Source organism: Rhinolophus ferrumequinum, chromosome 16 (genome assembly GCF_004115265.2).
Source record: "Rhinolophus ferrumequinum isolate MPI-CBG mRhiFer1 chromosome 16, mRhiFer1_v1.p, whole genome shotgun sequence".
Taxonomy (NCBI): domain Eukaryota; kingdom Metazoa; phylum Chordata; class Mammalia; order Chiroptera; family Rhinolophidae; genus Rhinolophus; species Rhinolophus ferrumequinum.
The window spans coordinates 8437835-8460171 of NC_046299.1; the positions used below are offsets into that span (position 1 = coordinate 8437835).

Sequence of the window (22337 nt, forward strand, 5' to 3'; positions counted from 1 at the left end):
CTTTTCACCTGGCATTGGATGTTTGGGGCGGGGTTAGAGTGCAGCATAGGTGGAAATGGTGCCTGTGGATTTGCCAAGCCAGCTGTGTGCCTCCTCCTCTATCTAACTTTCCAGGAATTTGTCCTCCCCTGGGACAAGAGCTGGTAAGTGGCACACAATGTCTCGGGGATGTTTGGGAGCCGGTCCAGGGCCAGGCATCCCTCTGGCTACATAGAGATCACTCAGACCTCCTCACCAGCCCCAACTTGCTCGGCGGCAGACCAGCTGTCGACTGGCCCTTGACATAAATCCGCCGTTCACTCGGCTCCAGACATGATGGGACGCAGCCTGAAAGCACGAAGGAATCCATCCCGATGCTACCTCCCCCTCAGGTGTGTGTTCAGGAGGAATGAAGTCTTTTATTCCAGGCACTGACTGATAAGCCTGACCGTGGGGTTGACACCTGGCGCAGAGCTTTTGGCAGCCTGTCCCCAGAGGGAGAAGGAGAAATTGCATCAATTGTTTACTGTTTGGGGCAGCCTCTGTCCTGAGGAAACAAAGGCTCCAGTGTGATCCCCGAGCAGAAGGAAGGGACTGACGCACGTTAGAGACCCACCAGTCGCGCTTTTCCAGTGTGAATTTTCAACTCTTTTTTTGGGTTTGGAACAAAGTCGTGGTTAAGTAAATGAAGAAGCGGTGGCCTCGTTAATTAATTAATCAGTGGGTTTATGACTGAAGCTGTCAAAATGAGGATCATTCCTGCTCACTTGCTGCTCATAGAAGACCCCTCTGTGTCCTAGTTTCCGTCAGAATGTGGCTTCTGGACAAAGCTTTTGTTTCTCTGTGTCACGAGGGGTGACTTTGATAGGTAGCGTTACACTACACAATACCATGTATCCGGAGATTTTAACACGTTGAACACCTGACTCTCACATTCTAAGACATTCTAAGTCACAGTGCCCGTGCATTTCCCTTCCATTCACCAGGCTCAGCTTCACAGAGCCTCTTGGGGTTCTGAACTTGAAGCATCTTGACCTAGAAGCTTCCTGGCCAGGCCTCATTTGATTTTCCATATTCATGATCTTGCTGCCAAATAATTCTTTTCCATTTCTTGCCCTGAGTTTAAGACTTGTGTTTATCCTGATACTGGTTCTGCGTGCCACCTCTGGAGCTGGGAAACCTCGCTGCGGGGAGGTAGAAAGCCTCTCCACTGAGAATGGGCTGAGGTGCCATGCCAGGTAATGGGTCACAGCGAATGCCTTTATAAGTGGGCTTGTGGAGTGAGCCTAAAACCATGGAATGGGAGCTGTGATCGAGTAGGAAGCAAAGTTCTGTTGCTGTTTGGTGGCTCCATCACCCATTTCCTCCTTTTCTTCCTAACCACTCCCACCACCTCATCATCCCGCAGGGGTCTCCACTTCTTTCGGGATAGCACTGCTGCAGGTTTGGGTGGGGGTTGCATGGGAGAACGGTTCAAATTCTGTTCCCTTCCTTTGGACGTCATGGAACCTCTGAGCCTCAGTTCTCTCATGCGGACAATGGGGGTGATGACACACTTTCCTTGTAGCACTTTTGGAAGGATGAAATAAGAGGGCCATGTGGTTGTTAGTTGCTCTCATTAGACGGTCCCATGCCTCCCCTCGTATCTCTAGGGAGAGACACATGCACGCAGCCCAGCCCTGGTTAAAGGAGGGGTCAGTCCTCTCCTTCCAGAAATTTCAAAACTTCCTTTGGTGGCTACTGTTTAATGAGCTTTTGGTTGCTACAGAGCGGCTTTTCATACCTGTTTCACAACAGGTATTCCAGGGGGCAAAAGCTGGCCACTGGGCGGCTACATCACCCCAAATATACGGACCAGCAATTAAGTGCTTTCCTGCAGGACTGATACCTGTCAGTGCCTTATTCCTTGTAGGCATTGAGAGTAGGTGGTGTCTGTGGGTTGCCAGCTCCTGGGGTTGGAGCAGGCACATGCCAGCGTGGAGGGGGCATGTTCGAACTTTGCAGTATCAGCACTTTGGCCCTGTTCTTTGCAAGCCATCAATTGCCCTCTGCCCCACAGTTGAGGAAGGGAGCCTTATTGATTGATTGCTTTAGATTCTGGCGGGGGGCCTGGCTGAAGTGGCTGGGCAGAGGGCTAATATTTGAACTCTTGTCTGATCTTTGACATTGCTGTGGACAAAGGATGTGGAAGTGTTACAGACAAATTAATGTCTTAGAGCATCTTGTCAGAGGAGGGTCTCTTTGCCATACCTGGAGATCATGCAGGTGGGGGAGGGGCTAGAGAAAGCTGCTGCATTCAGCCTGGGCAAGTAAGCTTGATATGAAAATGTAAATTCACCAATGGCCGTCAGTGCCCAGTAATGATTTACAACTTAGCAAGATTTCTTTCAGTACGTGTTTAATGGAGATAATAGAAAAACAGTTTAACGAGTTATTTACATTTGGAACTTTGTGGTTCTTAACATATTGCAAATTCTCAAGCAAGACATCTTTAATTTCTCTCTAAACTCACTTATTCATACAGCTTGGATGAACGGTCTTCTTTATAAAGCAAAGACCCCATTTGGGATGTTTCATGCCCACTTTCCTTAAGACGTGAGTGTAGAAATACCATCATCTTCTTCCCTTTTTAAATGATTCATCTACCAGAGCATTTTTTAGGAGTTCCCCTCCCTTAGAACACCCCACTGGTGTAGTCATGGTCTTCATGTTTGGTTTAATTTCATAGTCAAGGAGAAGGCAGGGCAGACACGTCCTAACGCTGCAAAAGGGATGGAGACCCAACTTAGAGGGCAGGTAAGTTGGAACGGTGGCTCCTAGAGTCACTGTCATCTTTCACCACAATGAGGTCAAATGCAGGTGGGAAGTGGCGAAGAGATGGCGGAGGGAGGGGCGTTGGTCTATGGGAAAGGTTTTCTGTTTCTCCTGAGAAGAGAGAGATGAGGACATGAGAATATCGTTGCCTTGGTTTGGAGGGAGAAAATAGCAGAGCACTGTAGTAGGCATTTCATTCTCTGTGTTTATTGTATTCTGATGATGAATTCTCTATCTATGGAGCAGCCCGTACTTGGCTGAGAGGGTGACGTGACAGTTAGTTGAATCAGACACAGGCTTTGCCCTCTTGGAGTTCTCATATCACAGCACAAAAGACCCCAAACTGCCGCAGTGAGAAGATGAGAACTAGGGCTGGAGATGCCTGGATCTTGATAGAACCACTTTTCCTTTTTTCTTTCCCCGTGTGGGATTCTCTCAAACAAGGGATTCTGGCCATCCCATATAAGTGTTCAGATCAACACATCAGATCAAAGCCCCAGACACAGTCCCCATTATTTCAGGATGAAAGTGATCTTTGCGAGCCAGGCGTTGGGTATTCTTCTGGAAGGATCTTTTGGAAGTTGTGCTTTATTCAAAAAAGTCCTCATTGATTTGGTTCAGTATATACTTTGCGCTGAGACTGAAAGGCGAAGGATTTAGTCCTTTTTAGTTTTACATTTGGGCCAAAAGGAAAAGAAAACCATTCAGTGATGATGATACCATCACTGAATGTTCAGTAGGGATCGGGCTGGGCTGCAGGTTGGCTTGTGGCACCCCGGGAACGTGGACAGTGAGAAGAGACGTAGATTTCAGACTTGAGCCTTTTGGTCAGGTGGGTGACTATTTTCAAGCTGCTCTTTAGATGATGCTTCTAGCTGGGAATATCTAGGATCACTTTTATTTTCAGTGTCTGAGTTTGCCTCTCGGAAAACAAATGAGGTTTTATTGTTACAACTTCTCATGTGGTTCCAACCAAAGGGAGGCATTTTTTTTTTGTTTGCTCAGATGGGCTGAAAGCTTTTGCTTCTGCTTGAACCACCCCAGGAGCAAAATAAAGCATCTGAGAGATTAGCGTGATGTATTTTTCTAGACTTCCTCCAGAAGGAAGGACTTTTAACGGTAAAAGTTGATGAAACCTGTCAATATTATTACCGTGGACATCTTTCCACGTCTGTACATCTCAATCTTCTCCATTACTAGTGAACCATGTCTTCTTCTTCTGTCGTGGATAAAGTATAATTTATTTAATCATTCCCCTATTGGTGGGCATCTAGGTTGTATACATCTTTTTTTCCCACTTACCAAAGAGGCTATAATGATAAGCTTCATACACACCTATTTGTTGGGCATCTGGGTGAATATTTTTCTGGGGCAAGTTTCCAGAGGTAGACGAACGGGGTCCTTTTTTTCATAGATGTCAGCAAAAACATTTTTCATGGAAGGAGCTTCATTCTGAGGCTTTGGGGACTCCCCAGCAGTTTGGGTTTTAACTTTTTTGCCAATCGCTTAAGAGAAGATACTCCAGAGGTCAGAAGATAATTCAGAGGTCAACTTTTGTAATACAAGGGTGTGTTTAATTCCTGGACTGTTTTTTTTTAAACCTTTCCAGCATATTCTTCCCATGAAGGAAACCCAGCTATGCAGACACCAGCTGATCATCTCACTTTCTTGAAAGATGTTTGCACCCCTGTGGCAAGTGGCGGGGTGCTGAGGCTCTGATGGAACTCCCCAGCATGACTGCCCTCAGCTGTGTTTACCCCATCTCCTCAGGAGGGAGCCTGGGGAGACTGACGTCTGAGTTTTACATCAGTGCAAACCAAGTACAGTATAGGGAGGGACCTTGTGCAGACTGTTTGTGTCCAGAGAGAGAAAAGCTCTCATTTAGTAAACTGGACAAGATAAATATACTCAACTAACTGGGAAGGCAGGTTTTATATATCTAGAAATATCTGTTCACTCTGTGATATTGTCACCTTTGCCATGTCTTTTTCTAATTATAAAATATCCGTAATATAAAATGTACCATTTTAACTATTTTTGAGTGTACAGTTCAGTAGCATTAAATATATTCAGAGGGTTACGTATGCAATCATCACCACTGTCCATCCCCAGAGCTTTTCATCATCCCAAAGCCAGATCCCCTTTTCAAAAAAGGAAAGAAATTTTTGAACCTAAATGTAGCATAATTGTGGTCACCAAAGAGTCTTCCGTTCAGGTTTAACGTTTTGAAGGAACAGAGCTCAGCGTATCCCAAACATTTAGGGTGTAAATAACACACAGCTCTGCTCCTGTAATTTGCCCAAGGAGACCTAAATTGACACCCAGCTGGTAGAAGCCACTCAACCCTCAGCCAAATAATACAGTCTATGACGTTAATTAGGGAAGACACTTTGTCCGCACCTGCTTTGGTCTTCTCACGCGGCCCAGCCGCAGCCAGCACTTCGCTCGGCTTCTCCACCTCAGCGAGCAGGCACAAAGGAATTACTGCTGTTTTGCTGCTAGCATTTCACATGGTGCAGCCTCCATAAGTCACGGGGCGGGCGGGGGGGGACGGGGGGGACTTTGGCCCTGGAGGGAAGACATGTCGGCTTGCCCCAAAGATGCTTGTTCCACAGACTCTGCTCTCTCTGCTGAGAAACACTGATGTTTTGGAGGGAGCTGGATTCCCAGCCCAATTCCACAAGACTTTCTGGAATCAGATGTCCAAGCAGGAGGAAAGTGAGGCTAAGCCTCAGACGGAGAGAGAGCGGCAAACTGGTCACCTTCTACAAAAATGCCTTTTTCCTTTTTGTTTAGAAAGGGATTCCAGGTGCCCAGCCTCTCCACTCGTGTGTTGTAGCAGGTGACAAGCCATCAGATGACAAGTGATGGGTACTTTGACTCACCTTCTCATCCGACATCCTAGCCTTGCGTTTCTCCACTGGTTGTTTTTAGTTCTAACCTCCCTTTGTGCCAATCTCTAGAGGCTGGAGAAAGTTGAGGGAAAGCAAAATGCAGAGCTCAACTAGATTTTTAGCCTGTCGGGCTTGAATGCATTAGGCAGAGTCTTGACAAGGCAATGAACTCATTCTACTAATTGTAATTAGTGTGAGGTCTTTAGCAGGTTATTGGGCTCCTCCAACTTCAGAAGGCTTTGATTGGCCTCCCCTAATAACCATGCCTCATGCTAACTGGTTTAGTGCGTTTTTATGCAACAAAAGCAACCACCGCCTACTCTTGAGAAAAAAGCTGGGCTGGGCTTTAGAAAAAAGAATTCTTGGTTGTTCTCACTTGTCCTCCAAATCTGAGTGTTCTTTCCCTGTTCAGCCCCTTGGAGTTGCTAAGAAACTGCCGTTTTAGAGGAAGGGTAATTAAATTTTGATTTTAATTTAAAGACAGGGCAGGCAAGGTTCTCTCCGCTCCTTAAATGAATGGATGCCTGAGAGCAGGAGACTGGCTGTTACCAGATCAATACTGGGCACGCAGTGTGATTTGAGTCTCTTGGTGTTTTGCTGCCAGAGAGAGAGCGCGGCTTTGAAATGGTTCTTTGTGGCAAGCGCTGCTTAACTTTTCGGGAGAAACACTTAGAAGACCAATGTGTGCTGGGAAACCAGCAACTCTGGGCTTGATTAATTTATAGGTGTAATTTAAGAACCTGGTTCTCCTTCTGATCCCGGGGATGTGTAGTTACCGAGGCAGTAGACATAGGCCTCTCTGCTCGGTGGACGTTTTTTACGGCCTTTGCTGTGTCAGAGCAAAAGTTGTAGATCTCTTATGAGCAAACATATTATTACGTCCAGAGGAGGACTGGCGTGTTGTAAAGTTTCAGTGGTCAATTAACAAAGATTTATTCTATGTCACTCAGGTATTTTCTCTTCTCTCTCTCTCTCTCTCTCTCTCTCTACCTCTTGGAGTGAAGCACCCTGTTTTCCTTCTGCCGCCCTGGTCTCCCACCTTCAGAGCAGGACTTGAGAGAAAGTCAGGCTCGATGTTTAGACTCAGCAGCTGGGCCTTCTGCTGTGGTAAAGCGGATTCATTTGGAGCACTTGACGAAAGGGAGTGAGAGAGAGAAGGCGGGGGAGAGAATATTTTTTACAGCACTTCAGTCTGTGTTTACTATGCATTTATTTGGTGGGACCTCATTCCAGCAGTGCAGCCAACTGTCCCATCGGCAGCAACCGCACCCCTTGGGCTGCTTCCCATTCTGTCTTAATTTGAAATTCACACAGGGACCTTAGAATGGAGATTTCAAAGGTTCCTATCCCCTTCAGGTCCATGTACTGTACATCTGCAACCTGCTGAGCTCTGAGTATCTATATTTTAAAATTGCAGTAAAGACACAGGTGAGGTGCTCGTCAGCTTTTCTCTTTTCCATGTATTTATTTCACTTCCCTGTAAAAAGAAAAATCTGTTTTACATAATGTCTGAGAATTAAACACGTTGTAGGAGAACCTTGCCTAAAACTGTAAATCCTTCCTGGTGGAGATGATGTGACTTTTGTTATCACATAGAACGAGATGAGCAAGCTCTGGGTTTTGTTCTCATCCAGAGATAATTCATCGACTGAGTCTTTTTATATTAGCTTGCTGCCAAAAGCGTTGCAAACCCGAGAGGTTCGGTTTGCACAGGGCCTGGGAGGTTCTGGGAGAGCATGTTCGCTGTTGCAGGGTCTTTGTGCCCACCATCCCTGCCGTGTTCCCACTGGGCCCGGCCCCGGGGGCCACCTGCTCTGCCCATGTCCGTAGGACCTGCCACCCAGCTTGCCCCCCCAGCTGCCAGCTGCACCCTGCTTTTACCCCAGTTTTTTGGAAGTTAGAACAGGAGTCCATGCGCTGTCATCCCCTGCTACTGATCACTGTTCTTAGGGGTCTGATGGGACACCAAGGAAGAGTGATCGCTGAAGGATTTGAGGAGAGGAGCGCTGTGCTCTGCAGCTGCTGGCATCCCGGGCCTTCTCCAAGATGTTTCAGGCCTCGTTCCCCGACTTGTTTCAGGGCAGAGAATAAGGTTGCAAAGGAAATCAAAGCCTGATGTGGAGAAACGAAACATGAGGCCTACTGACTTTTTAAAAACATTTTAAATAACATTCTCTAAGGTTTCATTTTATACTGAAGGCAGCTGTAATAAGTTTTGGAAGATGGTGTAAGGTTTCGATTACGGAGTGATCCGCTTGCAGTTTCTGTACCAAAAGTGAGAAAGGGCCGAGGGGGAGTGGGGGTGGTTAAGAGGTTATTTTGTATAAGGTGAGAAAATTTGAAAGGATGAATTCAAGACTGTAAGCGGGCAACATTTGGTATGCTGTAATTTGCAAATGCAATAACATTAAACCATTGCAAAGTTTTTTGTTTTTTTTTAAATAGTCCGGATAGCAATGGAATAACTTAATAACTGGAGCTCAACAGTACGCTGACCACAAGTAAAACAAGACTGCAGCTCTGTAGTGGGCCCTGCCAGGGTTGCCCCAGTGACTAAACTCCCCGCTGAAGGCTGGCGCGGGCCAGAGATGTCGGGCTGCATGAAAGCACCCATTGTTCGCAGGGCACCGTGATTTGGTATTACACGCACAATGTTTGCTTGTGAAAAGATTTATTAGAAACAAGTATGTTTAAGAAAGAGGACGTGGTTTGAAATTCAGTTGATCTGGCTTATGACATTTAAGATTTTATAGTACCTTTGTTTCTAAGAATAAATATTTAGATCCACTGTAAATATTTATCTTTGAACACACAAACACGTGTGCGCAGAACTGGAAAACTGAGCCAGAGAAGGAATTGATACCTAAAATTCACTCCTATGGGAAGGAGTAAACCACCTCAATGTTTGATCGGTACAGAGGCACACTTTGTGAGGTTGGCTGACAGTGTCCAGCCCAGAGGACAGCTCCCCGGGCGTTGTTAAGTCTCTTGGGAGGAGCAGCGTGTGTGTGGAATTAATTCTGTTCTCACGTGGATGGGGCTAGCCGGGGTGAAGCCAGCCCTCCGTCCCTGCCAGCTGCAAGCAGGTCCCTGTGGCATCCTGCTGGCTGCCAGGCCTGACCAGGAGGCTCACACTGGCTCATCCCTGGATGCTGTGGGGTGTCAGGCAACGCGTGAGGGTGTCTGGTGATGTTTGAGGGGATCCAGCTTTGAGATTTTCTGCCCACAAAAAATAGGAGCCTTGACTTCTGGGCTCGTTGCTTAGCCTGTCTGGGTGATATTGGGGCAAATGAATGATTTCTTTGGGGCTCTGAAATCCTTATCTTTTTCATGTGAAAATGTAGGTGTCTGTGAAGTGATTTCTGGAATGAAATGTGCTGAGAGTAGCTATGAGAACTTTTTCTTTTTATCTTTTCTTTCTTTTTTTAAGTTTTTAAAGACCAGCAACAGGCTTATGCAGTAAAATCAATTTGCACATGGTCTGGCTCTTGTCCAACAAATTCCACCAAATGACATTTTAATCTGAAAGGCTCAAATATAGAAAGGCTTAGATATCTATCATTCAAATTTGCTGTTCCCAACCCAGTGCACGGGGATACCAGGTGCAGTGGAGACATCTTTTGTGTGTTGGCCGCTTGCAGTCTCCTCATTTCCCCTGGCAATTTTTAAGCTAGAGTTTAGAGGCAGTGGTACCACCATGCAGAGAGGGAGGTAGGGAGGATGGCCTGGTGTGTGCAGGTATGTGGGATGGGGTGATATTTGTGAACAGATGGATGATGGATGTGTGTGGCTCTTGACCGAGTTGCCATGTAGGAAGGTTCCAGTTAGTTTGTAATTATAGTGCTTTGTGGACAAGATCACACAGCAGACTGGCCTGTTACTTGATTCTTGAGGACGCTTGTGTATAGCTGTTCATACACCTTGACACGGCTGCCTCTACAAGAGTTCTGCAGAGACCACCTCTGAACAGGAGAGGAACCTTTCCAGGCATGAGACAAGAGGGGGTGTCCTTTCTTGGGAACTCTTTCCCTAGAGAGAAGAGAGATAAGGCAAGTGAGGGTGGGGAGTAATTGTGAGCCTACCCTGTATGGGGCCTCCTTGGAGACAGTATAAAACATCACCAGGATTTGGGATCTGGTGTCTCCTTATGTTTCTTTTTGGTGTCACATCTGAATAAGCCAGGGAATGTTTGTTTACTTGTGCATCTAGCATTTGCCACACAAGTAACACTTAATATTTCTCCAGGAAATAAATGGATGGATAAAAAAAATGAATGAATGGAGTAAATTCCATGATAAAGAGAGAAAACCAGTTGTTCATTCAGTTTGTACGTAACTTTGGGCTTTAGCTTTTAGCTTATTTTCCTATTAAAACGAGGGGTAAAAGTCTTCTCAGAGCAGCTTAGAAATGTATTGGGAGGTACTGCGTATAGGAGCCATTTGTGGTGACCGTAAGTCAGTGTTGTCACCTGCCTGTGATACTAAGCTTATGATCAAGGTGAGTTTCCGATGTCCCAAAGGGAATAAGTGAAGAGGTGCCATGCCCCTGCCACGTGTCTCTGGGATTGTCAGAATCTTTTCCCTTGTTCATTAGGTGGCCATGGACAACCAATAACTTGAGGTATAGTAAGTTCTTTTCTCGGTTTTCTAAATAAGTATTCTTTTTACGAGGGTTGCGCTCCAGCAGTCTCCTTTGAAGTCGTTTTTGTTATGCGTTGGGCGGCCGTGTTATTTCAGAGACGTCAGCCAGCAGACTTGAGAACTTTTTGGCTTGAGTTCACAAACAGCCTTCTGGACAACACCACTTATGGGTTTGTCTCCCCCCCTCCCATCCCCACGGCCCCTTTCTTCCCTCTCGCCATCAGAACGATCACCACACCGGCCCATCCTCCAAGCTGGACTGCCCGCCAATGCCTCCACTGTGGTTGGCGGTGACGTGGAGTTTGTCTGCAAAGTCTACAGTGATGCCCAGCCTCACATCCAGTGGATCAAACACGTGGAAAAGAACGGCAGTAAATACGGTCCTGACGGACTGCCCTATCTCAAGGTTTTGAAGGTGAGGACTTTCTGAATCCACAGGTACCTCCGACGGGGGTTTCCTGAATGGGTTCTGCCATGGGTCTTTGATTTCCTATTGACTTTGAGAGAAGATGGTTCTTTGACTCGGCTGTCCAGTACAGAGTGTGTTCGGGAATTAGGAGATCAGTAGGCTTGCTAGTAAAATTTCAGAACGGCATTTTGGGGTACCGGAGGGACGACTGCAGTTAGAGTCAGAATAGTTCCCCATCTATCAGCCCTGAGATCTTAGGCGAGACGTTTACACTCAGCTGCACATCTATAAAAGTGGGGATCATGATATCATCTCCCCTCCAGGGCGGTTGTTCGGAGTAAATAGGATGGAGTAGAATGAAAGAGCTTTGTAAACTCTAAGCCTTGTACCGATGTTGACTGTTAACGCTGATGTTGTTTTCTCTTCATATGACATTAGGATCAAATTTTAGTGGCCACTTTTTAGAAACAATTTAGATTTTTCCTTTTCCAAGAGGAATCCCTTATTCCTTTGAAAGTTTACTGTCTACATTGCATGTGAATACGATTGCATTCACATGCAATGTAGACAGTAGACTTTAGAAAATGGTTCTGTGCTAGTGAAACCTTGAACAAGGAAACTACCTTTCTCCTTGTGTTTCTTATTTGGGTCCTCGCAAGTCCTGGTTTAACAGCATCAGCCTCTTTATTTTTTAGATCTGTCTTGCTATTCAGGATGGTGATAGCAAACGGCAGCTAAGTCTGTCCAGCTTCCTAGCCCACTGCCCACCATACGTCCCCACGCTGAGTTGCTCATAGAGCATGTCCTTAAAAAAGAACAGCCTGCCAATAGAACATAGGTAGCTCAAGTAAGAACTCTCAACCAATGAGGTGTTCTCTCCAGCTGGGAACACCAAGGGTCACAAAGCCAGAAAAAGGTGACGGACCTGGGGGAACCGCTAATCCATTCTGCCAAGTATCCATCGCACCCTTTCACCCCTCTCTATCGGGTCACCTCCTTTATCCACCAGTTGACTTGTTTTGTTCTTCCTAAACCCATATCCCTTTAATACTGTTGTTTACATGTAATGGAGGTTGTTTTCTTGTGGTGTGTTGGTGGTGGGACCCTAGACAGTGCGAAGTCCTTCCTGGCTGGCCGTTATATTGTTCTCCTGTGTCTGTTCCAGCACTCGGGGATAAATAGTTCCAATGCAGAAGTGCTGGCTCTGTTCAATGTGACTGAGGCGGACGCTGGGGAGTATATATGTAAGGTCTCCAATTATATAGGGCAGGCCAACCAGTCTGCCTGGCTCACTGTTCTGCCAAAACAGCAAGGTAACAACGTTTTTTGGTTTTTTTGTTTTGTTTTTTTTTTTAAAGAAGGCTGGATATAGAAGCTGAAAAGACTTGGTGCTTTGGGAGACTGCAGGCAGCTTATAGGATAATTCTGAGGCCTCGGTATATTCATAATAATCTTTCTTTGGTGATGCAGCTGGTATGATGCCAGCAGCCATGGAAAAATGCCCACAATGTTCAAAGTGCTTGCTCTAATTTCTTCAAAGATTACCCTCCACCCCACCCAGTTTTTAAGTCATTCCTTCTGGTTTATCTTGTTTGGGCTGCACAGTTCCCATCATTACTGCCCGTAAACACCATTTTAAACCCACACCTGCATGCCTGTTGAATTTGTGGCATTGCCTATCAGCAGAACTCATACCTCCTTCTGCCCCAGTTTTTTTTAGAGAAATATTGGCATGGTATAATTTCTTTGACAAAGCATCATTTCCTTGGTTGTGTAACCAATACTTATGAGATAACTGCCCTTGTCCTTGCTATCCCAAATTCGGAGGAAGTCCATTTAATGAATGTACTGCTGGAAACTACTGAAGGCAGCAGATTAACATTCTTAGTTTGTCATGACTAACATTCAAACGTTTGTATTAAAAAAGAAAGAAACAAACAACAAGTCCAGTTCCATTGCTACCAAGATCATGCTTTCTTCCATTTTTTTTTTCCTCACATGCAATGTAAGTCAAGATGGTTATGCAGGAGTAAAAGTAACCAGAGCCTGGTAACCAAGATGACCCTCCACCCTGGTTGGTTCCCACAGGGCCAGAAGGACGTGCAAGATGTCCACTTGGGCTTATCTGCAGTGTTTTGATTTACAGCACAATAATTGAGACAGGACCATCCTTTTCTCAAGGTGGGAATCTGCAGCCAACAGAACCAGAACCCAACTTGGACTTTTGGGTGCTATACTTTTGGAAAACTTTCCTAAATCCAAAGCAAAGCCAACCAGTGGCCAAGAGAATGGATCTCTGTGGGTTGATTTTTCCATGTGTTTGATTGCATGCATGTCTAGGTGGTGAAGCTGGTGTGGTGACGGGCCTGTGGAGGTGAGCTGCTCAGTGTCGCTCAGTGTCTCTCGGTTGTGGGCTTTGTGGATGGGCTGCAATCGGAATCTTCCGGTGGCCAGCACCCACCGGAGCCCCCGGTGCGACGCCTCATGGTTCCATGGCCCCCTCCACAATCATTCCTGTGTCGTCTAGCCTTTTCTCTTGCTTCCCTTGTTTTCTAGGCCGCCGGTGTTAATACCACGGACAAAGAGATTGAGGTTCTCTATATTCGGAATGTAACTTTTGAGGATGCTGGGGAATATACGTGCTTGGCGGGTAATTCTATTGGGATATCCTTTCACTCTGCATGGTTGACAGTTCTGCCAGGTATATACTGCTCTTTCTCTCCATGGTTTTTTTCCTTTTCGTGGTTGATTGCTATAAAATTAACACAGCTTCTGTTCTCAGAAATGGAACCTTTTAGCCTTGTATAAAGATTTTTTAAAAATGTTTAAAATCATCCCCCAGGGACAAGAAAGTTGTCTTGGAAATTCACTTACAGTGAGATCCCCCACTCACATTTATGATCAAGTGAAATTTCACCCTTAAAACCTAAAGGGGTCTTATGTTTTTTGTGAGTCATTGAGTCAATGTATAAATTCACCCATCCCCATTTCTCTTGAAGTTGAATTACTTTGTGAAATTCAAAGTAATTTCTTCTCATTTCAAATTCCATTTTGCTAAAATCCCATTTGTATTTTTATTCCACTTACTATTTTTAACGACATGTAAATAGATGGATGTATGTTGAGGTGCCTGGGGAGAAGCACCCCTGCCTGCAGGGTGTACAGAAGCAGTGTGGTACCTTCCTTGGAAATCGGTGGCTTGCTGCATGTGCCGACAGAATGGAGTCTCAGTTTGCTTTTACTGCAAAGCATGCTCTTGCCATCTTGGGCTTGATGTTATTTCTGCCCTGCAGAGAAATCAACATCAGTGAAGCCCTGTTGCCTAAATATTGCTGCTGTCTGAATCTTTAACCAATGTCTCTATCCTCGTCAAACTTGCCTGAAAATCGGTGTCTACTTCGGCATAGCTATCTCTTTATCGTTTCCTTTGTGAAACTGCACAGACTGTCGTTTGCTAGCTCATGATGCTCCACTCAAGTTATTAATTCCTTATGTTTAGAGTACGGTGCCTACCTGCATGCTTATTTTATATCTAGTAAAAATAAATTGATCATTTCATTCTGTGCTGTGCTGCTGAGAGTTTTGACTGTCTTGCAAATATTTTTCTGATTTAAAATGTGTAAGCTTTAAATAATACTATTGCATCCATTTTTCCTTTGGTTGTGAATCTGGTCCATGAATATGTGCTTTGAAACAATGAGAGGCCTCTTACATTGAGCTTGCTTTTACTTCCAGTACTGCATTTTGCAAGTGCCTAAATGGCGCTTCTTAACCCATTTGCCTGACAGTACTAGCACATTAACTAAACATGCAGTTTGAGAAAAATACTATTTGGAAATACACTGCTTGTAGATTGACCACTGAGGACTAAGGAGGGGACAGACATTATTGGAAGTTGCTATAAGAATGTTCTAACTCAAGTCATTATATGTATATTCTCGTGCCATCCCATTTCTATTTTTTCTTTAAGACAAAAGTTGTAGTGATGTATCACTATAACCAGATGCACCAAAATTTGAATGGTTATTCATTAAGGAATATTACAGATGTTTTATGGTGCCGGCATAATGATTCTATATTATGAACAACTCAGTCTTTATAGGAAATGCATTTGTGTATTTAGTTGAATAATACATATATATTAAAAAATTGGACACTTTTTTGGGCCAGCCTACTAGATGAATACTTTTATTTCATTTCACATGGAACTGTGTTCATCTGGGGTAAGTCACCCTGTCACATTTGTACAAGCTTACCTAAATAAGACTGAGGCACTGTCCCCTCAGAAACAAAAGAGGTCATTGTTCATATGTAAGAATTTTTTATTTGGCTTGCATCAGAGACCATCATGGAAGACATTCCTTTTGTTAAGAATGCGGTTGACTGTCCTATTTTGCCCACATGGCTAACAGAAGGTGGTCTCGCAGGCTGCCCTTTGTGCCTTGGTGGCAGCCAATCCATCACGATCACTGGATTGCAGCGGCCCACTGAGGCTAGAGATAGTGTCAGCTTGGGCCTTGGTGGTAAAGTGAGGAGCCCTTCGTTACTTACCTTCATTCGGGAGAGTTACATGGCAGGCCCACGGCCCACACCACTCTGCAGCACTGAGTCACCGGGAAGCCCATCCTCGTGAATGGTTGTTGGCTTTTGCGTCCTTTAGTGATGCCAGGACGCACCAATCCAGTGTCCTAATTCTGTGGCTTGCTTATCTGTTCCTCCCCTGTGATCTGCACTTCAGCTCCTGTAAGAGAAAAGGAGATCACAGCTTCCCCAGACTACCTGGAGATAGCCATTTACTGCATAGGGGTCTTCTTAATCGCCTGTATGGTGGTGACCGTCATTGTGTGCCGAATGAAGACCACGACCAAGAAGCCAGACTTCAGCAGCCAGCCAGCTGTGCACAAGCTGACCAAGCGCATTCCCTTGCGGAGACAGGTAACAGAAAGTAGATAAAGAGTTTGAAGAAATTTACTCCTCCTGCATGCCCCAGCCAGCTCTTGGGTCTTTCCTTCTGATCTGATGCCACCTACTTCTGTGAGCGTCTCAGTGTGATCGGTTCCGATGTGGCTCTTAGTGGCCGTTGGATTTGCGTGTGGGGCTTGGAGAGTCAAGTCCTCGTGTGTCAGTGGGGTCAGTGGAATCAAGTTCCCAGGGCAAGAAAGTACAAGGGTGTGAGACTCAGACAGCTAATCAGCAGGACTGAAAGTAACATGGGGAGGCAGGGCCCTTGTGTGTTTGATGAGACCAAGCGCAGCGGTCCCTTTGAAGCGTAGGCCACTTTTGTCCCCTGTGATTTAATGCTTTTTTTGAGACAGGCTTATGCCATTAGTTGGAAGGGGAGGGACTCTAGTTCTCTTTGACTCATTTTTTAAAATCAAGGTCAGAAACCTATGCGCCGGAGGTGAAGCTGAGCTACTCCTTGATTTAAATCGGCCCATGATGTTTTTGCCAAAGCTGAATTTTGGCTCGACCTCTCTGAGTCTTAAAATAGAACTGTATGCATGTATTACGTTATTGTTAATCGTTCACAAGTGTGACTGTGGGTCGGTGCTAGAATGATTTCTATATTGAATAGGCCACAGATTGTTGTTAACCTGAACTTGGTCGTTGGTGGTTCCTTTTTGCTTATATGTGCCTTCTGATCAGCTTAATTTTGCTTTGGGGAGATGGGGCAAGATAAAGCCTACACCTCCGCCTCAAATATAAGCTCTGCAAAGCCAAGTGGGACAGGAAGTTTGTTGTCTCTTTCCTCTTTGTTCATGAAGATGGAAGGAGAAGGCAGATGTGAATGCAAAGCGTTTACGAAACTATTTGGAACTTGGTTCAAATAAAGGTTGTTTTTTTTTTCTTTCTTTCTTCTTGAAACAGCAAGTAAAAACAGTGAACACTGGCTCTAATTCAGTGTGTATTTTAGTACAATTTACAGGGTGCTTGTTAAAATTGCAGTCCTTAGTCTCAGCCCCAGAGATTCTGGTTCTGTAGGGGTTGAATGGGACCAGGAGACTGCATTTGGAGCAAGTCCTCAGGTGATTCTGAGATGGACTTGGAGAAACTCTGGGTTAATCCCAGACTTACCCCTCCCAGGACTTAAGGTGGCGGCGATGACAATTTCTGGACAAGGCATTAGGAAGGATTAGGCACCAGCTGGTCAGCAGCAGTTTTGGCACCGAGCTGGCTGTTCTCAACCCAGCTCCAAACTCTGGGCTGAGTGGGTCCTTGCGGACTTCTTTGAAGCCATGTTTCAAGCAGATCTTTTTTCATAGAGGCTGAGGATATCATTTGTAATGTGTGTTAAGTGCAGGTGAAAGCTCAAATTGTATTAAGAGTAAGGGGGGCAAAAGGTATCTATCTGTTGAGTCACTCCCACCACCAAGAATACTACTGTTATTAAAATGACACCACTGTCATCCTTGAGGCCAGGGCAATGATGAGGCCACTTGCCTGATTCTGGGAGAGTCCAGTCCTAAGGTGGCTCTCACATGGCCAGTGACCTTCAGGTGGTCTAGCCACCCCTACCCATCCTCCCTTCTTTCCAGTTACTTCTGGGCCCTTCTTACAGCCACCATCTTGACAACCTGGCCTTAGGGAATTGAAAAACGGTGTTTTCATCTCTATTTTTATTTTCCTAATTGGGGGAAAACGTTACCTTCTAGAGGAAACCTGTAATTAGGTGTAGCTAGACCACTGTCCCATAATTATTTCATCATCTGTTTTTTTTTGCAGCTGTTACAGTGCCCTTCCTTTTCACTCAATAAAAGAAGGCAGATGCCCTTAAAATCCCCTTGACTCAACCCTAGTCATGTTTTCATTTCTCCCTGGCTGACTGACTGGCCTTTCTTGATTGTCCATCTCCACCTAACTTGGTCACTTTCCCCACACTCCCTTGTGTAGTTGAAGGGAACGTTAGGATTCTTCCTCCTATTTTCTCCCTCCTTCCTCCTGTTTTCTCATCATAATCTTCTGAGTGCTTTGTCTCACCCAGGCTCCATGTAAGGCATGGCCTGTCACCTTCACCAGTGGCTCCAAGGTTATTGGAGAGGGTGGGCTTCGTTAGAAATGTAATTGCCTTGTGTTTCATAGGGTCAAGTAGAATAAGAGAAGCAGAGGAAAGTGGGAAAATACCAGTGCCCTGGAGAAATAAATCTCTGGGAGATTAATTTTTATATGGAGGAATGGTGACACACCACAGCTCATCATACATGTCAAAATGGGATGCATGATTCTTCACAAAGAACGCTTGGTCTGGAAGCACAGTCCCTTTGGTGGAGAAGGAGATACCTATCAGGTAACTGGATAAAAGAGGGTTATTGGACTGTAGCTGGAATGAAATCCCCAGAACGGCCGGCAGATACGTTGATGAAAGACAAAATACCACAGGGATGCCAAGCATGCCTTCACCTGGCGACAGGTGAGCCTGTAATCAGATGCCTTGCGGATGGGCTGTCCGTAGGCATTTAGGAGGCCACTTTTCATGCTGCATTCACCCAGCCTCCTCTGTCGTATGGGTAGCACTTAGTGACTTCATCGTGGAGTCTGAGTTTTATCTTCTTGGCCCTGACCCTCGCCCTTACCTGACACACCGCATTTCCCTCAACGTAATCAATTATTGTGTTATTTTTTCTGGATCCCATTGTGAGTTTTTCCTTTTTGACATTTATTCATCTGTACTGGACTTACCGGCACAAGACAGACATTTCAGTGTATTACTCTGTCAAAAATATTTTCCTCCCGATACCTAAGAAGAAATTCCTGGTGATCATTTCCCAGTAACCCCTGCGTTTTTTGAGACTCTGGATGGGCTTTGATATCTGGGGAAACAAACAGCTTTTTGGTGGGTAGGTGGGTGGCCCTTGCTCTGGACACTGCCAGTCACTTGCTCATCTGCTCCCACTCCTTGGCCACCCAGTAAAGGGACCCAGCAGGAGGGCATCTTGGTGAGCTTGTTGGATCTCATACAGGTCTCCAGGGCTGTGAGTGGGCAGCCTGGCCATTGGGAAGCAGCCTTTGCAGGTCCACGAGTTGTGAAGGGCGCTTCACTTTCTGTGTTTTGCACCAATCAGCTAGCAGGGGAGGGGTGCATAGGGAAGTGAGGATATTTGTTGAGGAGGCATGTGGTGGTGCTGGGTTCATTGAATCGGTTTTTCAGTGAGTACGTCAGATTCTTTCTCTGGAGCCAGAGGTTTCCATAGGGCAGGATGGAGATTTACTGTCTCCACAAACAGATAAACCCATCTCCTGGATAGGTAGACACGTGTGTGCAGTGCACTCACTCCCACCACCATTGGCATCTCAGAAAGGGGCTGCAGGGTATTTTTTTCTCAGACTTGAGTTTCACCCTCTTGTTTGCTGATGCAGGTCGATTGAAAACCAGAGAAAAATCAAGGGCAATCAAGGTCATGTTTTAGAACAACACCTTTGAGGCAAATGGCACCTTCCCAAGGACGTCAAGAGCAGGACCACGATGCAGGGGGCGTGGCAGATGCAGGGGGCGTGGCAGATGCAGGGGGCGTGGCAGTGCATGTTATTCCGGAGCCAGCTCTTGGGGCTGTGTATTAATGGTTATTAAACACACCAAATTCCATGAAGGCTAGGTCCACTTCTGGAAGCTCATTTACTACCTAGCAGCTAAACGGCACGATCTCAGAACATTTTCTGTATTTGGGTCAATCACATGGTCTCATTGAAAGCTCGTTGGTTCCAGGAAACATTTTGGTAATGAGAGTGGTCATGGATGGCTTGGCTGGAATCTGCCCTTTTGTGTGGGCGCCTCGCCCTTTCTTCCCCCCATTTGGCTATTCTCTCCTCTCAGCCTCCAAAAGATATGCCCATTTAAGATCTGACCTGGATTTTGGCGGATGTGATCCTCTAAGAACCAGCCTGTGTGGGACTGGCGAGCCATTGCTCTGACAGGTTTACTGTGAATCTTGGGGGGAGGTTTGAGGGAGAAAAGTGAGTGTCTGATAAACTGCCTAGTTACCTAAATTTCATTGTCGAGGGGAAACAAATCCAACCCTTTGAGCCTTTACCTCGCCACCTGATTTGAGGTGGTGAGATTTTGTTTGGCTGGAGGGCAGTGGTGAGCAGGGCTTCTAAGCAAATGAATATTAGAACTCTAAAGCCTTATGTTCTGGTTTGGGAACGTGGATTCACAGTCTACTCCAGTCAGGGTTTCTGTGGCTGGCTGTGGTCCGCGGGTGCTTGTTAGTTCTCAGGAATAAACACACACATGTTCATCACTACTCTGCCTGCTCTGTTCTCTCTGAGGTCCCTGCTAGTTAGTTGTTCAAGTTAATCTAGTATAAAGAGATAACATGGTTTCCTGGTGGCCCTTTAAAAAGAAATAAAATTAAAAAAACCCACTTCCTCTGCGTAACCTCCCATATGTACTGTGGAAATACACAAACAGCACATTTAGTTAAAAGTTTGATTTATGGCACATGTAAAGAGATTCCGGAAAGTGAGGAAGCTGAATTGAGACTGTGAAAATACATGCTGAGAAAGTGCCTGCCAGGATTTGGGATTGGGAAGACAGTTTATTAGAGTGTTAACGTTGATTGTTTATAGATAACTTAATTATCATCATCAATGGAATATTTTTAAGTTAGATAAACAGGAAACCCTGGAATTGAAAAAGACTATCTGATAGGGAAGATGCTTTTGTGCAAAAAAAGAGGGGGTGGTTACAATCTGATAGTGCTGGATTAGTCACAGGATTTGAGGTGGGGCAGTGGGGGTTCCTTGAAGGCCATGGTCTGGAGGAAAGACACCTCAGTAAAACATGGCATTTGAACCATGGAAGAATCGCCTGCAAGGGCTCTTGCCAGACCCTGGAAACACGTTAGCTCTCAGAGTAAAACGGAGTGAAGAGAAAGCCAGTCATACTTTACAGTCCCAGAGGGGATTTTAAAAGCATAGTAAAAATGCATGGAGGTAAAATTAAGACATACCTCCTTAGAGCGATTGAAATCTATAGTTGCTTAACTTTTGGCGTTTTCTTACCTTTTTTTCCCTGTGTGTTTTTTACAAAAGTATTTTCTGAGTTTGTGTATTGAATCTAAACCTCTATACTTAACCTGAACTAAATTTCCGTAAGTAATCCTTTTTGTAAACATAGTTTTTAAATTTTAATAATAATGACAGCAACCAAGTTTGGAAATCTTTTCCATTTTATGAACTTTCACGTGAGAACCTCGTTGAGAGACGCTGTTTAGGAGAAGATGGATATGTGTGTGAACTTCTGCTACAGGTTTGTGGGTGAAGATTCTCTTTTGGGTTGTAGGTTAGCCACAGAGCAGTTAACTTCTGACTGAAGGTTCAGTTTTTCTGTTCTTACGTTGCCTCTAAGCCATATTTGTCATTAGGACGTTCTGACGGTCCACTTTGCTCCTGTTCTGGGACTGTCCCCAGATCCTCTGTCCCCCGAATACTTTATTTACTGGGTTTGCTCTTCCGTTCGCTGCAGCCCATCCTGGCTGTGAGCAGAGGGTCTCATCTTCCAAACCAGGAAGCAGAATATCCTATTGTGCAGTCAGCCTGTAAAGCCAGCGGGTTTTCTTTCTTCCCCAGGGCACACAGTATGACATATGGCACATTCTGAGGTTCCAGAGAGGGAGCATCAGAAGTTCCGCAGAGGGAGGTGCCATCATAAGCGCCCTTGGATCTGGGCAGCAAATGATTCTAGAAGGGTGCTAAGTAAAATGACTGGTGCTCGTAACAAATGTTAAGTCTTAGCAAGTGCTAGGCTCAGCACTAAACACTATAAAGAGGTGACCTCATTTCATCCTCACTGTAACTCTGTGCAGGGAGAAACGTTCCAGTTTCCTTTTAACAGATAAGGAATCTTGAGTTTAGGAAGGTTAAGTGACTTCCTGAAGCTCTCACAGTCAGCGAATGTTAGAACTGGGTCGGGGACCCCGACAGTCAGACTGCACAGCCCCCCGTGGGTGCAGTTGGTCAAGATGCTGCCTTCCGATGCAAGGTCCCACTTCATAAACGATTAGCAGAGGAAGGGCACAGCTAGGGTTGGCTGCTTGGGTAGGGGGCCGTCACTGGGGTACCCGCATGGAAAGTGCCACAATACTCAGCCTGGTAGCACAGAGAAGAGGTGAAAACAATGATCTCATCATTTTTAACTCATTTAAGAAGTCAGTATATTGCAAGCATATGCTCTCCATTTTCTTTTCCCCGAGACATGCCTGAGTTGAGATTCTTATCATTCTAAAAAATATTTTTATTGTTTAAAAAATTTGCTTTTTTTAAAACATGAAAGAGAGATGTGTGCATGGTCATAAAATTCAAGTGGTCTAGAAAGTTCTGAAGTGAGACTTATTCTACCCCCTCCCTCAACTGCTAATCTTTCCCCCCCAAACTGCTAAGTCTCTTATATATCCTTCCTGAAACAATCCTCAGGGTTCTCTCAGCTCACCGTTGGAGGCTGCTTTCGCACATCGTATTCCAGAAGCCTTGCTGATGAGTGCATGTTCTTTGCCGACAAGGCACAGAAGTCCAGATGTGGCTCTTCACCCAGAACTGTGCCCTCCCGTTTTTTCCCCCGTGAATTTCTCCTCGCCATTGACTGCCGCCCACCCTGCACCCTGTAGT

The 22337-nt window shown here is 45.4% G+C and overlaps 1 protein-coding gene across 16 annotated transcripts in view; it reads left to right on the forward strand.

Moving 5' to 3' along the window:
* Positions 1-22337, forward strand: part of FGFR2 (fibroblast growth factor receptor 2) — a 101633-nt gene that overhangs the window by 53792 nt on the left and 25504 nt on the right. For 5 of the 16 annotated variants that reach the window (XM_033129899.1, XM_033129907.1, XM_033129911.1 and 2 more), the window contains 3 exons: positions 10552-10742; positions 11902-12049; positions 15475-15677. In XM_033129899.1, the coding sequence (XP_032985790.1) occupies positions 10552-10742; positions 11902-12049; positions 15475-15677 (542 nt within the window). Of the gene's footprint in view, positions 1-10551; positions 10743-11901; positions 12050-13292; positions 13438-15474; positions 15678-22337 lie in introns of all 16 variants that reach the window. The other 11 variants (XM_033129901.1, XM_033129908.1, XM_033129912.1 and 8 more) reach the window with 3 other exon arrangements.